Consider the following 15,677-nt stretch of genomic DNA (forward strand, 5'->3'; position numbering starts at 1 on the left):
GGCAGTAGTCCAATCCCGCCATCAAGGGTCATCAGCCCAACTGGTGCTCCAACCACACAATTTCAAGACACGGTACCAGGTCATCCGGACGAACGCTCATATGTTGCCCTTGGGATCTCAAACAATGGACTTTGAACCGTCTCCGACAGTCTTTGTCCACCCCTGAGCCACCCGCTTCCCGTCCCGCTCGATGCCACTCTTTCCATAGTTCTCTCCACCCAAAATAACCACAATCCTAAGACCTCAAGTCAAAGGCAATGTTAGAATCCTGTTCAACCATGTCGAAGGATAAAAGCCTCTGGCAGGAACTTTCTTTCCCAAGAGAATGGTCTATTCACTTGAATAACATCCTCGCCCAAACCCGTATCAGAGGCCCCTGGACCTACCGCACCGACACTCATTTGACAAACGCACAAAGAAACCAGACCAAACACTCAATTTGACCGCATTTCTCCACGAAAAAAAAAATGCAACTCCCAGCCAACCTCCTCACCCTCCTCCTCTCATCCTCCCTTTTCACCCTCATCACCGCCACCCCCATCGCCACTCCCTCCAAACAGTCCGCCAGCAAAACCAATCCCATCAACTCCTCCATCCCCGCTTGGACCGACCCTAACACCACCAACCACATCCACACCGAAACCGAAACCGAAACCGACCCCTCCGACCCCGCCATCGCCTTCTTCTCCTCTCTCCCCCCTCCCAGTTCCCCACCCAACTCCTCCTCCTCCTCCTCACCCAACCCCTCCTCCCCATCCACCACCGGCCTCACCAAACGCTCCTCAGGCAACAACAAAGACCACTGCCGCGGCGGCGGCTACTTCAACGCCACCTCCCCCGGCTCTCCCCTCGTCGACGACTGCAAGGTGATCATCCAAAACATTTCCCCTCGCGGAGGCACGTGGCACTACATGAGCGGCACGCAGCGGACGCTGGTCCGCCACGGGTCGTGTGCGCTGGGCATCGAGAGCACGCCGGACGTGCCCAAGGGGTTGCAGACGTTGGTGGGCGATTTGGATATTAGCGAGTGGATCCAGAGGAGCATCGACAGGTATCAGTGGAAGGGCAAGGTGGGCAGTTATGGGGATACGCAGTGTGTTAGTCAGACGTTTAAGGGGGATGAGTATACGCTGAGGTGGGGGTTGTATCATTCTTGAGGGTTGTGAGGGGGGGAAAATAAAGGGAATAGAAAATAAAAAAGGGGGGGTTGTGGAAGGGAAGGGATAAAGGGAGGAGATGATCGGTAGTTTGAGGTAGTTTTCTTCTTCTTCGTAATCGTTTTGGTCTTGACAATGTTTCTATAACGCCGTTTAGTTTTCTTCTTCGTAATGGGAGGCCAGCCTTACTTCTCAATCTCCCTTTTGTTCTCCGTTAAGAAATGAAGAGACAGCTGGAACCTATCAATTTTTTTTGTTCCATCTTGGTCGTTTTGCATTCTGCGTTACACATCGGAGGGAGAATGTGGTGTCGGAAGCTCTGTCTTTGGAAGAAAATAAATCCACCCTTTCATATTGCTGTCATCTACTCAGGATCTCACAACGTTGGCTGTCCTTTTCTCTCTCTCTTTTTTTTTTTTCTCTCTTTTTTTCTTTGATCTTTTCTTTTTCTCCATCTACAAATCCAGAAAATTCAAGACAATTTGATGCCAACGCCGCTGAGTAGTACTGACGCTGGGAATAATGTGCAACGGGAGTTATTTGGGAGTGTAGATGGGGGTGGATATTGACAGGGACATACATACACCATGGTATTAACTAAGGAAACGCGTAGATAGGTACCTACCGTACCTAGGTATGGAGATCCTTGATTAAAAAACTCGTGGGAGAGCCGTGATGACAGATGCAATGCAGGTACTACCAACACACACAGTCACAAAAAAACCTCGCACACCCGCACACCGTACTATGTACTCTGATAGCCACATGTTCTATCTTTCTAGAAACCCCCCTTGGAAGCCTGGTGATCGTATCATGTCATATCATAAGAGTGACGGGAGTGTGAGTGACACCATGCATGCGGGGACCTTGTGGTATCAGGGTCTTGTCCACGAATCTTTTAGTCTTTCTTGTGTGAAAGAGTCCTGTTGATGAAGGACGAAGTGTGTGTCCATTCAGCAGTTCGTTCTCTTTAAGGCTAATCTCAGGAGCTTCGGGTTTGGACTGATACTCGTACCGCCGATACTTGATTGACGCTCGAACTGATGCACCAAGCACTTGAATCTTTTCAAAGCTGGTTGTATGATGAGTAGCTCGAAGACCAGTGTCTTGACTGTACAACATGTAGAGAAAAGGGGGGGGCGGCAACTCGGCGACGACCTACCTAGCGCTAGGTAGTAGGTCCGAAGCACATACAGTAGCTTGTGATAGGCATCCCGGCCAGACCTGGCGATAGGCACCAGGCACCAAACATGAACGGCAGTTCCCTAGCGCCGAAGAAAAGAAACACCGCAGAGAAGGAAGGAAGGAAGTGAAGAAGTGAAGGCAGGTCCCCGTTGGAGCCATTACTGCCCGTCTTCTTTTCCACATGGCGGTCTTGGTTGGGCAACTTGGCGATGGCGCTGTACTTGGCGTGGGGGGTCTTTTAGGAGGAGGAGGAGGGTGACACAGCCATGCTTGGCTTGAACCACTTGGTCTGTTTGCTCTGCTTGGCTGGCGCGTGTGGCCAATTCTTGGATGTTGAAGTCTGGGCAGAGCATGGAAGGGTTACGAGATACGCGATGGGAGGTTTGAGTGTAGTGTTGTGGTGCTGTGTTCTAACGAATGGGCAACGGGACAAGGGATGGGTCAACAGACGCAGAGGCCAAAGGGAACGTGTAAAGGGTAAAGGAAGTGGTCCTTCCGTATATTTGAGCATGAAGCAATATTGAAGAGTCGGTATGCCATCGAATCGGCCAACGAAGTGTCAAGTAGAGTGAAGTGTCAACGCAGGAGAACCCAGTAATTGTTAGTGAACTGTTAGCGCAGCACAACCAGCTTTGACCAAAGAGGAATTGGGACACGTGATATAGTGTGTGGTGAAATGCCACCGAATGTCAACCTACGCCCCTCACGGACGCCACCAAGCGGTCGATTGTTATCAGTGGCTTGGATCTATTGAAGAAATATTCGAGAACTGGTTTTGAGGTGTGGTAGTCTTTTGGATGTAGGGATAGAGGGCAAGACAGAGCAGAATAGTGCCGCTGACGTTGAATTCGGCACAGGAATTGGCCTCAACTGTTAACCTTTGCCTCGTTCAACCGATGCTGATAATTTGGCCATGGGCGTTTCCTTTGTTCTTGGTGATTTGATGGTGGTGGGAGTTGACATCATAGTAATGTGTATCCCGGGAGGCGGAAGTGATACTCGAGGGTTCTTTGACCATGCCGCAATTCGGCGCAGACATGCTTTGGACGTTCCCGATTTGTCCCAAATAGCACTTGAATATCGCCGATGTAGGGTCGAGATAGAGGTAAATGGTATCAACATCAGCCGTCGTCGACTTATGCTATCAGGGCGACTCCGTAATTGTGGACTTGGAGCAGTTATCGTGATCCACCGAGTTCCACCGAGTCCACCGAGTCCACTCTGTCCAGGCACCTAAGAACAAGCGCCCGAGATAGGACAAGATAGCAATCCATGTTTTCACCTATCAGCCCGTGTCGGCCCGTGATAAGCAAAAGGCTTGGAAGGTCTTGGGAGGTTCTTGTCGCCCTGTTGGTGTTTGTTGGAAAGAGCGCTGGGCAGGCGCTGGGCAAGTCCTGGGCAAGTCCTGGGCAAGTCTTGGTCAAGTCTTGGTCATGATGTTGGATGGACGAAGGAAGGAGTTGGGAAGCCGAGTGGATCCAATTTCCCTTCCCCCGCATTTTGAGGTTGTTTGCGTCTGGACTCGGAGTGGACCTACAGTACGTAGCAGTGACTCCACTATTGTGGTTGAGCACCAGGTGTCCAGTGGAGTCCCAGGAGAGCGGCCACCAGGCACAGGTGCCAAGGGACAGCCAAGAGCCGCATGCAATGAAAGCAGCCACACTTCATCTCATATCCAAGAAAACACCAAGACTCCCAAGACCAAGCCTAAACACTTGGCTTTTGCCCGCTCATCTTTGCCCCATTTCTCCATCTCGCCGTTTTCTGTCTTTTGTTCTTCGACGGTGATCCCTCTCCCAGAAAAGGACCTCGATTGAGAACACCGTCGAGAATATGGACACAAAATAATCTCAACAGTCTGCCGCTAAGCTATCAGCAAACACAAACGCCCTGGCATAAAGAATCATCACCATGCCACCCGTGGGACATGTCAGTCAGGCACCCCAATCCCCAAGTTCCCAACACATTCACCGAGCTGTCGGATTCTTCAGTTGCAACACATGGTTAGTGTACAACAATTGTCCCCACATGTCTTTACCCCTTCTCTCAAGTGATAGTACTGCGATTCTGTATCGGGTCAACCAATGGTATGCTCGTCATTCCGCTAGTCTCATCTGTTAGTGTTCCTTAGCACCGGTGGGGACGGACATGGTCTCTATTTTCACCATCCATCCATCCATCCATCATCACTTGTGGATATCACCATGCCCAAGGGTCTGGGGACTGAGGGACTGGGGAGACCACGAGAGCAACGGGGACCAAGTGGACTCTTGGGTTGTGCTTCCCGTCCATTGCCTTGTGGTTCCACAGCATCTGGACCCCCAACTCTCATATCTCGGCCGTCCATCGCCGGTTTATCGCCTATCTCGGACAGACACCAATGATGTAGTCGGGTCCTATTCAGCAGCAGTGAAGTCGTCAATGACAGTCAAACCACTCTTCCTTTGTTCACGTACATCTTCCAGGGGCGTCTGGCTGTTTAACCCAAAGATCAGCGCTTGTTTTCCTCCAGCTTGATCATGTCTCACTTTTTCCAAGCCGGTGTTGATTCCCGATGCAGTTCTAGTTTAGTTCACCAGCTCACCCGATTCCCCCCGTTCTTCATCAGCTGGGCGAGCTTGGGTAGACTTGGCCTATCATGTCCTTTCCGTTTCCGTCCTTAGCAGTATAAAGTCTAACAAGTCCGTAGCCTAGGCCCGTCCAGCCACAACACCCCATTGGCTGCGGAACATAGATGAAATAGTGAGAGATGCAGCTTTCTACGAGCCTTCCATGCCAGGTGGTGTGGAAAACGGGGGCGACCTTTCTTGGAACGGCTACTGCCCTGTGATAGTATCTGCATGCTTCGACATCATCCTTGCCTTCTCCCAACTGTCTCTCTTATTGCACGTATAGGAGTGCTTGTATGTACACATTGTTATTTGTCCACAGATTGCAACCTGACCGGGTCATATGGAAATACGCTTCCGCTACGGATCACACTCCAACAACGACAACAACAAGGACATGGAGGGCCATGGACTGCCATGTGTTTGGCCTAACCTCCCCAAACCACCACCCCCCTCGGGGCTACCCTATCTTCTTCAGACGACGCCTTTCCCATCTCGGGCTACCGTCCGAGAGGCTTTCCCTTCAAGCAGGGCCACCTCCGCAATCCAAGAAGCTTGGCTGTACCACCATCGCCACAACGCCTACCCTCTATCTCTCTAGTCTTCCCGCAGAGGCAATTCTCCGCGCTGGCGCCTATCCAACTCCTGATAGGATGCCTCCATCTGACCCCTATGTACATATGTGATTCTACTGTACATCGCCTTTGGGGTAGACACTCCCGCAGTCTGACCAGGCCCAGCGTGAACGAAGTGCTCGTGGCAAAAGTACTTTATCCTCTCTCCCTCCCCTCTCTTCTCCTTTCCTCCGTCTCTTCTCTCTCCCCACCTCCCTCCAACCCATCATCCCAAAACCACACCATGTCCGACATAGAAAAAGGGTCAGCGGGCTCCCACGACAAGGAGACCCGCGTCGACGCGGCCACTCTTCCCGCCTATGAGGCCGGCAGCGTCGCCGAGGCGCAACAGGAGGACTTCATGACGCGCAACGGTCTCAACCTCGCCTCCTTCAAGCCCCGCCGGTTCCACACGGGCGACGGCACCGAGATCGAGCGCACCATGAAGTCCCGCCACCTGCACATGATCGCCATTGGCGGCTCCATCGGCGCCGGTTTCTTTGTCGGGTCCGGCAAGGCGCTGCACAACGGCGGGCCGGCGTCGCTGCTGATTGATTTCGCCATCATCGGCGTCATGATGTTCAACGTCGTGTACGCCCTGGGTGAGCTGGCTGTCATGTTTCCTGTTACCGGTGGCTTCTACACCTACTCGACTCGCTTTATCGATCCGTCTTGGGGTTTCGCCATGGGTTGGAACTATGTTTTCCAGTGGGCGATTGTCTTGCCTCTGGAACTTACCGTTTGCGGGTTTACGGTCGGGTACTGGAATCAGGACATAAGTGTTGGTACGTAAACATACTCATTTTGGTCCGTTTATAACAAGAAAGATACTGACCGTAAAAACAGCCGTCTGGATCACCATCTTCCTCGTCGCCATCATCATCATCAACGTCTTCGGCACCCTCGGCTACGCCGAAGAGGAATTCTGGGCTTCGGCATTCAAGCTCGGCGCCACCATTGTCTTCCTCATCATCTGCCTCGTCATGGTCCTCGGCGGCGGTCCCAAAGGCAGCCGCTACGACCACTACACCGGTGCCGCCCTGTGGTACTCCCCCGGCGCCTTCGCCAACGGCTTTAGGGGGTTCTGCTCCTGCTTCGTCACTGCGGCTTTTGCCTTTTCGGGCACCGAACTCGTCGGTCTCGCTGCTGCCGAGGCCAAAAACCCCGTCAAGTCCCTTCCCGGCGCCATCAAGCAAGTCTTTTGGCGCATCACCCTCTTTTACATCCTCGGTCTCTTCTTCGTCGGCTTGCTCATCCCCTATGACGACGAGAACCTGTTGGGCGCTAACCCGTTCATCAACGTCAACGCCTCCCCCTTTGTGCTGGTGGGCAAGTACGCGAACCTGACGGGCTTCGACTCGTTCATGAATGTGGTTATTCTGGTGTCGGTCCTCTCGCTCGGTGTCTCGTGCGTCTATGGTGGCTCGCGCACCTTGACTGCCCTCGCTCAGCAGGGGTACGCGCCCAAGATCTTTACGTACGTTGATCGTTCCAACCGCCCGCTGTTCTCGGTCCTGCTCATTATTGCGTTTGGCCCCCTGGCGTATGTCAACTTGGCGGCTGCTGGTCCGACCGTGTTCGATTGGTTGCTTTCGCTTTCCGGGCTGGCGGCGCTGTTCACGTGGGGATCGATTTGCTTGAGCCATATTCGCTTTCGCAAGGCGTGGGCGCTCAAGGGACATAGTGTGGAGGAGATCCCGTTCCGGGCTGCGGGCGGTGTGTGGGGATCGTGGCTGGGGTTGGTGTTGGTTGTTTTGGTGTTGATTGCTCAGGTATGTGCCTTTTTTTTTTTTTTTTTTTTTTTCTGTCGCTCGCTTCGCTCGATTTATATCTCGTGACAAGGTGCTAACAAGTGCATCAACAGTTCTACGTAGCCATCTGCCCACCCGGCGGCGGCTTCAACACGGTCGAGGGCTTCTTCGTGCAGTACCTCGCCTTGCCCGTCGTCATCGTCTTCTGGATCGGTGGATTCATCTGGAAGCGCACGAGCTGGCTCCGCGTTGATCAGATCGATGTTGACACGGGCCGTCGCGAACATGATTGGGAGTCGATTAATGCGTACCAAGCTGAGTTGGCTGCTATGCCTGCTTGGAAGAGGTGGTTCCATAAGTTGTTTGTCTGAAAGCTGCTGCTGTCACAGTAAAGAAGCAGTGAGGATGGATGACTGTGGATTGCTTTTGTTTTTGTTTTTTGTGTTGGATACCTAACTTATACCATTGTTGAAGCGTTGAAGCGAGAGAGAGAGAGAGGCAGAGAGAAAATGAAAAAGGGGAGGGAAGGGGGAACCTAATGAAAAGATGGAACTTGATGATGATATCGAGATTAATGAAATGAAGAATCAGTCCATAATGAAGTGTTGACCATACAACCAAACCATTCTCGCACTTCCTTCCATGATCCACCATCCCCGCACTTGCATTCCATGCCCCTGGCGCGATGCCGGACGGTATAAACGGGGAAGCATGGCCATATGTTCACATAAGCAATGTGCTGCTACTCCTACTACTACTGGTGGTGGCGGTGATAATGCCGAGGCAAATCCAACCGATGTCTACTGAGGTAAGGCGGGAATGTGATGAAACATGAATAAAGGGAATGAAAAAGACGGGTCCTGTTATAATGAATGAGAGTTTTGTGGATGAGGAAGTAACTGGATGTATTGGTGGGACGGAGTGAGGACAGGAGGTAGAGGTATCGTCCTGGAGGTGGTCATGACCTATGGAACGTCCAGATGGAGGGAGTCCCGTCGGGACGTGCACGGTATTGGGAGTGGGAGTGGGAATGGGAGTGGGAGTGGGAGTGGGAGTGTGGGAGTGGGACTTGCTCCTGGTGAAGCAAGTGCTGTTAACTGACTAACGTGGAAAGTGCCTGAGATGCCTGTGTAGTAGATAGTGTTATATTCTGGCTTTTGGCAAATTGCTAGAACAAAAGCGTAGGTACCTAGGTAGAGAAGCGGGGGCAGCTGTTAGCGCATCCCCGCGCCATCTTGCCCCTGCCCGCAGTACCTCTAGCAGAGGGTGACCAGTACCTAGGTGGCCGCGACGAAAGCCGAGCAGGGCAGGCAAGGAACTCATCGCGGACACTCGGCAGATTGAAACGCATTATCATTGTTCCAAGAGTTACATATTCTAAAAATCGATTGGAAACCATGGTGTTATCTTGTCTCTAATAGCTAAGTTCCCGCTTTATGCGTAGAAGGTTAAGGTTCAAGTAGAGTGCTTCAAACTGAAACCCCGTCAGATGCTTGGTGGCGGGCAGTGTTGTGGTTGAACAAGCTGCCTGACGCTTCCAGTGGGTGGGCGCTACCTAGGTAGAGGAGAGGTGTTAACAGTGGGGTTTAGCGTCTAAGTCTGTGGCTGCGGCTGTCATAGGTAGGTGGGAACTGGACATTATCGTCGACGCGTTTCACGAGTTCCATGCTTCTCTGACCTAGTATCTACTATATGTTTTCCTGGCTGTTCCCTTCTCCTCCCTTCTCTTTTTTTTTCGTTCTTTTCGCTCTTTATTTCTTTTTTTTTTTTTTTTTTTTAATCTCTTGACCTCCCATTCCGATCTCCTAATCCCTCTTCGCAGCGCCATCATTAGTCAGGTGAGCTCCTTGCACACCATGATGATGGGACAATTTCTTCCATCGCTTGTACAGCACCAAACACATCACAGAACACCTACACCTGATTCATCAAGTACGCACTATCTCCATCTCCATCTCCATCTAGACACCGAACTTCCATAACAATACGATTTTGCCCCAAAGTTGATCCAAGCAAGTTAGTACAAGTAAGCAAGGCTAAATGGTGGAGTTGATTACTTGCTACGGTGTCCCAATCCGGAAAGCACTGCGAATATTCCATGCATACACTACACTACACTACAATACACTACACTACACTAATCCAGCAGCATGTCGATCCCCCAGGTTTTTATGAATGAATGAATGGTCAAAAGATCCGAATCAACCAACGACAACAAAGGAACAAATACAAAAAAAAAATATTACTGCGCCGCATCACATTACACATTACACATTGGAGGTACCTAGGTATAGGTGCATATCTCCGAACACCAGTCACCAGTGCGGGGGGGGGTTTCTTCGTTATCTGCACATCATCCATCCCTTCTTGGCTTTACCGAACATGCCCGGAACAAAGAAAAAAAAAAAAAAAAACAGGTATGTACCATAGACTAGAGCAATTCGGCCAAGGCTTCCACCCACCCACCCACCCAAGGCAGAGAGTGAAACAGAGATTCATGCAAGGCTCAGTCAGACGCCCGCCCGCCCGCCCACGCGCGCGCGCCGGAGGAACCTCAACCTACGGACTTCCAGGTCCGTTGTATATGCCCGGATTTTATTCCTCACACATACACATACATGATTTGATTTCTTCAGGGAGGGGGATTCAATGCCGAACATATATATATATATATATATATATATATATATATATGTGACCGAAGTAGTGGATATTGAAAGACGTTTCATGTTCCACACACTCTCCTCTGCTCACGGTTTTTTTTTAAATTCCAACGCCAAGTCATTGATACCGTACATACACCAGAACGAATACCAACAAAGCAAAAGAAGATTCGACATGGGCATCTTTGACTACCTCCGCCCCAGGCGACAGAATGGCATACCCAGAAAACACACCATGCCTCCTCCAGACATACTCTCATACCAAAATGATGCCCTCGACAAGCGACACTCCAAACTCTCCTCCATGTCGCCCAACGCAGAGCAGTCACAAGCCAACACCAGACCAACAACAAGCTCAAGCTGGACCTCCGCCATAACCTCAACCACCACCTCAACCTCCATCTCGACCTCAACCTCGACCTCCATCTTGACCCCCACCACAACCTCACACACAACAACTACCACCCCCCTCTCCCCCCCTCACTCAAACTACACTCTCAGCAACCACGACCTCAACCTCAACAGACCACCCACCCCTCCCTCCCGGCACCCACCACCCCCCTCCCCACCCCCATCCCCTCCACTCTTTCCAACATCCGAATTCACTCTACATTTACCACCACCGCCGCCGCCCCCCTACGCCCGCCTCTCCTCTCGAAGGACAGACCTACCTCTACCGTCCTACGCAGAACTTGTTCAAGAGAGACAGATCGTCCCTCCTCGTCCACGACCACTTCCCACACCGCGAGAACCCCCGCCTTCTTTCGAGGCGGCGGAGATTCAGGAACACGACGAGTTACATGGGATGGACCCTTCGAGTTGGCCGGGGTGTGAGTATTGTCGGGTGTATGAGTTGTGGGTTTCTTATTGGAGGGGGGAGGGGGTGGGGGGTGTAGGTGTGAGTGGGTGATTGAGCAAGGGGAAAGATTGCGGTTGGAAGTTACCCTCTAGGGTGCACATGCGATGGGGTTGGGGAGCTAGGAAGTTGGAAGAGTAGGTAGGAAGTTGGAAGAGGTGAAGGGAGTGATGCCTTGGATCGAAGGAGTACACCTAGCTAGGGGTCGAGATGTGGATGGATGATGGGCAGGCAGCTCAAGGGATTTGGGACTTGGGATCAGATATCGAATTTGGCTGACGGCTGGCTGGTGGTTGGAGGAGCTAGTAAGGGAACAATCATGTATATGTTACCTATACTTCCATTCCCACTTCCGGATTGTTGCTGCCAGCTAGAAATCACTCAGGACCTCCCTGGAGCTGGTCATTTCGTTGCTGTCTTTGGCGTTTGCTGTAGGTCGCTCCGCCAACTGTTCTGACTCCGGGCACGGGCTCCTCCTCCTCCTACCCCTACCCTCCCCCCTGCCATAGGTTTTCAACTACCATAGCGGTGAAATTCAGGCTGTGGACCTCGGAAGTCCAGAATTCTTTTCCTTCAGATCGAACTTTTACAGCTGAAAGTTCTCCCTTACTGTATTCCCGCTCTGGACGTCCACAAGAGTTGCAAGAGGGGTATTGCGATTCGTCGTGCCACCCAATTTGCACGTTTAGACCCAGTGTCTTAATCAACCACCGATTGATGGTCTTGTTCCGGATATAATCGAATGTCTTAACCTTGCCAAGACACGATTCACATCCTTCTCGAGCCCTTTCATCCATCATCAAGGTGTTTAAATCCTCAAAAACCGTTTCGGCTGATTTGGTATAGTCAGGGATGATTTGAGCAAGGGAGCTGCGGGTTTCATGCGATATCGAGAGTACTGCGTAAATATAATCTCTTGTGTCGGAGGCCATGATCTGGCTAGTGGCGCAAACATAAAGCCAGTCCCGCAGGGTGTATGAATTATTTTTTCCCCGATAGAGCACAGTGTCCCAGAACTCAGCATTGTCTGATTTGACCACGGGTAGAGATTTCTCACTTGTTTTAAGAATGACCCAGAGACAATTAGCAACCACATTCCCGCGCCTGGAGATGGACCTAGAACCGCACATGAAAACAAGCCTTTTCGCTAGGAAGAGTTCCTGGATGATCCATATCCTTTTCCAGTAGGGACGATTGCACCAGGCCAGAATGGCTGTCCTCGCACGGTAGTTTTCGGGAAGTTGTGTATCAAATATGCGATCCTGAGGCGCGGCGTTGAGCATATCTATCGCATAGTCGCTGTCGTTTGCCATCGGTCCAGTCCAGGCAAGGACCTGCTCCGCACTTGAGAAGATCTTCCCCATCTCCCGAACTTGCTGGCTTTTCTCGGCATCGTCATTTTGGTTGATGCACAGTGCATCGATCCAAAGGAGCAGGAAGTCGAGGTAACGGATGACCGAACTGATCTGTTTGAGTGCCTCGGAAAGATTTTTGCGGATCCTGACCGTGTGGCCGTCAATGGTGATATTTGGGTCGTCATCACTAGGTAATCCCCATTCATACGACAGTGCTTGGTAGGGGATGATGCCTAGCTCCGCATGTAAAAGGGAGTAGGTAGAGCTAGCCTCTTCACCAGAGCCTGGTGTAATGAAGAGAAGACGGATGGTATTTTCATGGTCGAGTTGTCGATACGGGTAACGTTCGCCAGTCGTTTGGACAGGGCCTGAATTGCTACCACAGGAGTTAGCTCTCCGTTTGTGTAAAGGGCGACAAGGCTCCATACCATGCCCCAACCCTCTCACCACCTTCGTGGGCTTCCATGATATGCCTTTACGTCTTGTCCGTTGAAATTCATTGAGCTGGTTTGTGTCGATGACAAGGAAAAGATTATGTTGAAGCAAAGATTTGTTGTTGACCTCTTGGTGACTTTGTGAAGTAAATGTGGTCGATGTCTTGGAGTTATCATCTCATGAAAACATGCGACGGAAGGGAAAGCCCAACAGCAGCTGTTGTATCGACCTGGTGAGAGGCTCCCTGCCCAGCCACACCTCGTAGGCAGTGCTGCATGACGTGGCAATTAACCAATCAATACGGTGTGATCCGATGAGAGAGGAAACGCCTGATTGGCAGCTTGGTTGATGAGGGACAAAAGGCTTGCAGACTTAGAATGAAAATCGAGGTGGGATGGATCTTCCGTTGTGACACAACGTGAGACTGTGGTTGTTGGCAAACGATGCTTAAGGCGGATTGGTGTCGACGTTCGTTGAAGAATGTAAAATAGATACCTGCTACATGTGGATATTGCTCAATCGTTGGTCCGGCGCAACCACAGACACGTCGTTGCTTGTTGCCAAGAACTCCATGATCTCGCAGAAGACCGTTCGCACCGACCTGTCGCAAACTGGTATGGTGGTAAGGACTCCGTTAGCGCAGTCCCAGAAAAGTGTTTGAAGCCGTATATGTAATCCCAAAGGATTTTGTGTGGATATGCCAGACCGCCGGGCGCCGAGGGCTTAAAACACCGAGTCTGTTACCCCCGAATGCGTAACGCTCTCCTTCCAGTGTTGTGATTTGCTGGTCAGACTCAGAGATATCTGATTCAAAGAGCTAATAATCGAGATCACTCTTCGAGCCCTTTGCCACCTCGCATCTTTTCGAATGCTCTGAATCCAGCAGGGCGACACCTTCCTCCTGTGAAAGACCCATTTTGAGCGCAAGTTTCAGCAACCAGCGTCTGTGATTCATCAATGAAGGGCCTGCCTCAAAGGATTGTAAAAGCTGACGGTAAACTTCCGCAACCGTCTTGTTGTAGTCCACTATGATCTGGGTCGTGTCAATACCTGGTTTGAGCATGTCTATGACGCCGGGAGAGGAGATGGCGAGTATCGCATAAATATAATCATGCGGGACTGTAGCTTGAAAATCGGCATTAACAACGACAATAAGCCATCGAACTAACGAGCAAAGCCCCGATACTCGCTTTGAAACAACCATCGCGTTTGCCGCGCTCCGGCTCATGATATTATAGCTTTTCAGAAACGGCCTGAGTGAGAGATCAAGTAATTGGCCCAGAGCCTCGTCAAACGAATCTGATGCGATGGACTCAGGACCACACATGACCACGTACTTTTGGGCGAGGTATAATTCCTGCAGTATCCAGACTCTGCGCCAGTAAGTACGTTCACAAAGTGACGCAATCGAAAGTATCAGGCTGTCCGTAAGGCCGCCTGTTGCCACGAATTCGGGCAGCTCTGGGTATGACATGCTCAGAGTCCTCATCATTCTTAGCGCATCATTACTACCATCTCTGGGCAACCCTATCCAGGAAAGCACCACTTTGGCAGAGCTGAAGATGGTACCCATCCTCCCAACCTGGCTACTTTTCTCCTTGTTGTCGTTTTGGTTGATGCAGAGGGCGTCAATCCACAGTCGGGGTGGGTCATGTTTTGCCCAGAAACTGCTATCCCCCAGATTAGTCCAAGGACCTAATGATTTTTCATGGCAATCCTTCTCAGGTCTGTTTCCACATTTGCAAGCATCCACGACAGAGCCATGACAGTGCGGACACTTGAAGTCATGACGTTGCTTCCGGTAAAACGAATAGTGTTCGGAGATCTGCCGTAAAGCTTCGTGAAGATTCTTCCGGATTTGAACTTGGCGATTGTTGACAAGGATCATTGGGTCATCCGGCTCTGCTTGGCCCCATTCGTAGGATAGCGCGATGTACTTCTCAGATGTTGTTGAGAGATGCATTTCCAGCGACAATGTTTCGCCCTCATGAGAACTCGGTTCCCTGAGTGTCAATAAACGGATGGCATTCCCGCCCTCTTCTGTAAGGGGCAGGATCGCTGGGGGAAGTTCGTCTTCGCCCTGGTCTTCACCAATTCTAGTTGTTTGTCAGTTGCGAGTCGACAAGCCCTCGACAGGAATAAAGATAGCTTCATATTTAACGGCTACAGCACAAATGACTGGGGTGCAGATTGAAGTGATTCCAAACATACGTATAGTAGCTGAGGGGAGGCATTCTATAAACTTTCGATATGGCTCGTTGTTCATCCACGACACTTTTGCAGGCAGCCGATTATCACGTCGTCTATAGGTTCGAATTGTCCCCTTTGTCAAGCATTGGTGTAGAGGATCTCGATACTGTGCTTTTCTTTGAGAGAATTTGTCAGCAAGAGCTACAAGCAGCAGACCCAACACAGCAGCCGACGCAAAGTACAACAGAATGATCGACAACGTACCCCAGTTGGCCTTCAAGACGACTTTGGCTCTCCAAAAGAGATACCTTGCATGCATACGGTAGACTAAGAACAGCCCGAGCTTGTAAAGTACACGTTTGGGCTTTGTGCTTGCTGGTCATTACCTCCGGGCGGTATTGTTGAAGTATGAAGCTGAGGAGGGGAGTATGGCGTAGGGTGTTGGGCATCAAGGCCAGCCAATGGGTTTGTGTAATCCTAGGCTGAATCGGATACGCGTTGCATTCGGGACCCCAATCAATCACGCCCTTTCGCGATGCTTTCAGCCACAGTGAACAGCAACCAGTCAGGCAAGAGTGTGTCATATGATTCCTATATGTGGCAGCTAATGATTGGCCTCGGATTGGACGTTGGGCAATTTGTGGCTTTGTTGAGGGGACTTCGAGGCTGAGCAGTAGTAAGATACGCCAAGCATCAGTCTGGTGTATCGGAGATCCAAACGGCGTTCTCTAGGGCAGTTCCGATAACAGCCGGGTAACGAAAAAGTCTTCGAACGGCTGAACTCCAAGCGATAATGGTAGGCCACTGCTTTCCATTGGACATATGAGTATGCAACTTGTCGGTGTCACTCGAAGACAGAGCG

General features: G+C 51.0%; 5 protein-coding genes across 5 annotated transcripts; 3 read left to right on the forward strand and 2 right to left on the reverse strand.

Annotated features, from left to right (window-relative positions):
- Positions 1-350: 350 nt before the first annotated feature.
- Positions 351-1,157, forward strand: NCU10152 (hypothetical protein; the record flags this gene model as incomplete). Its single annotated transcript, XM_001728335.2, has 1 exon — positions 351-1,157. The coding sequence occupies exon 1, from the start codon at positions 468-470 to the stop codon at positions 1,155-1,157; it is 690 nt and encodes a 229-aa protein (XP_001728387.1). The 5' UTR covers positions 351-467.
- Positions 1,158-5,407: 4,250 nt separating this feature from the next.
- pmg (permease general amino acid) lies at positions 5,408-7,959 on the forward strand. The gene is made up of 3 exons (XM_950718.3): positions 5,408-6,350; positions 6,412-7,337; positions 7,430-7,959. The coding sequence occupies exons 1-3, from the start codon at positions 5,624-5,626 to the stop codon at positions 7,685-7,687; spliced, it is 1,911 nt and encodes a 636-aa protein (XP_955811.3). The 5' UTR covers positions 5,408-5,623; the 3' UTR covers positions 7,688-7,959.
- A 2,195-nt stretch (positions 7,960-10,154) lies between these two features.
- Positions 10,155-10,889, forward strand: NCU16502 (hypothetical protein; the record flags this gene model as incomplete). The annotated part of the gene is made up of 1 exon (XM_011395364.1): positions 10,155-10,889. One exon carries the CDS (start codon positions 10,155-10,157, stop codon positions 10,887-10,889), a length of 735 nt encoding a protein of 244 aa, XP_011393666.1.
- On the reverse strand, positions 10,555-13,050 carry NCU16503 (hypothetical protein). Its single transcript, XM_011395365.1, has 2 exons — positions 12,619-13,050; positions 10,555-12,566 (listed from the first exon to the last, which is right to left on the reverse strand). Exons 1-2 carry the CDS (start codon positions 12,654-12,656, stop codon positions 11,324-11,326), a joined length of 1,281 nt encoding a protein of 426 aa, XP_011393667.1. The 5' UTR covers positions 12,657-13,050; the 3' UTR covers positions 10,555-11,323.
- NCU03507 (hypothetical protein) lies at positions 12,961-15,337 on the reverse strand. Its single transcript, XM_950716.2, has 3 exons — positions 15,080-15,337; positions 14,837-14,986; positions 12,961-14,721 (listed from the first exon to the last, which is right to left on the reverse strand). The coding sequence occupies exons 2-3, from the start codon at positions 14,857-14,859 to the stop codon at positions 13,443-13,445; spliced, it is 1,302 nt and encodes a 433-aa protein (XP_955809.1). The 5' UTR covers positions 14,860-14,986; positions 15,080-15,337; the 3' UTR covers positions 12,961-13,442.
- Between the last annotated feature and the right edge of the window lie 340 nt (positions 15,338-15,677).

Source organism: Neurospora crassa, linkage group II (assembly GCF_000182925.2).
Source record: "Neurospora crassa OR74A linkage group II, whole genome shotgun sequence".
In the NCBI taxonomy this organism is placed as follows: Eukaryota; Fungi; Ascomycota; class Sordariomycetes; order Sordariales; family Sordariaceae; genus Neurospora; species Neurospora crassa.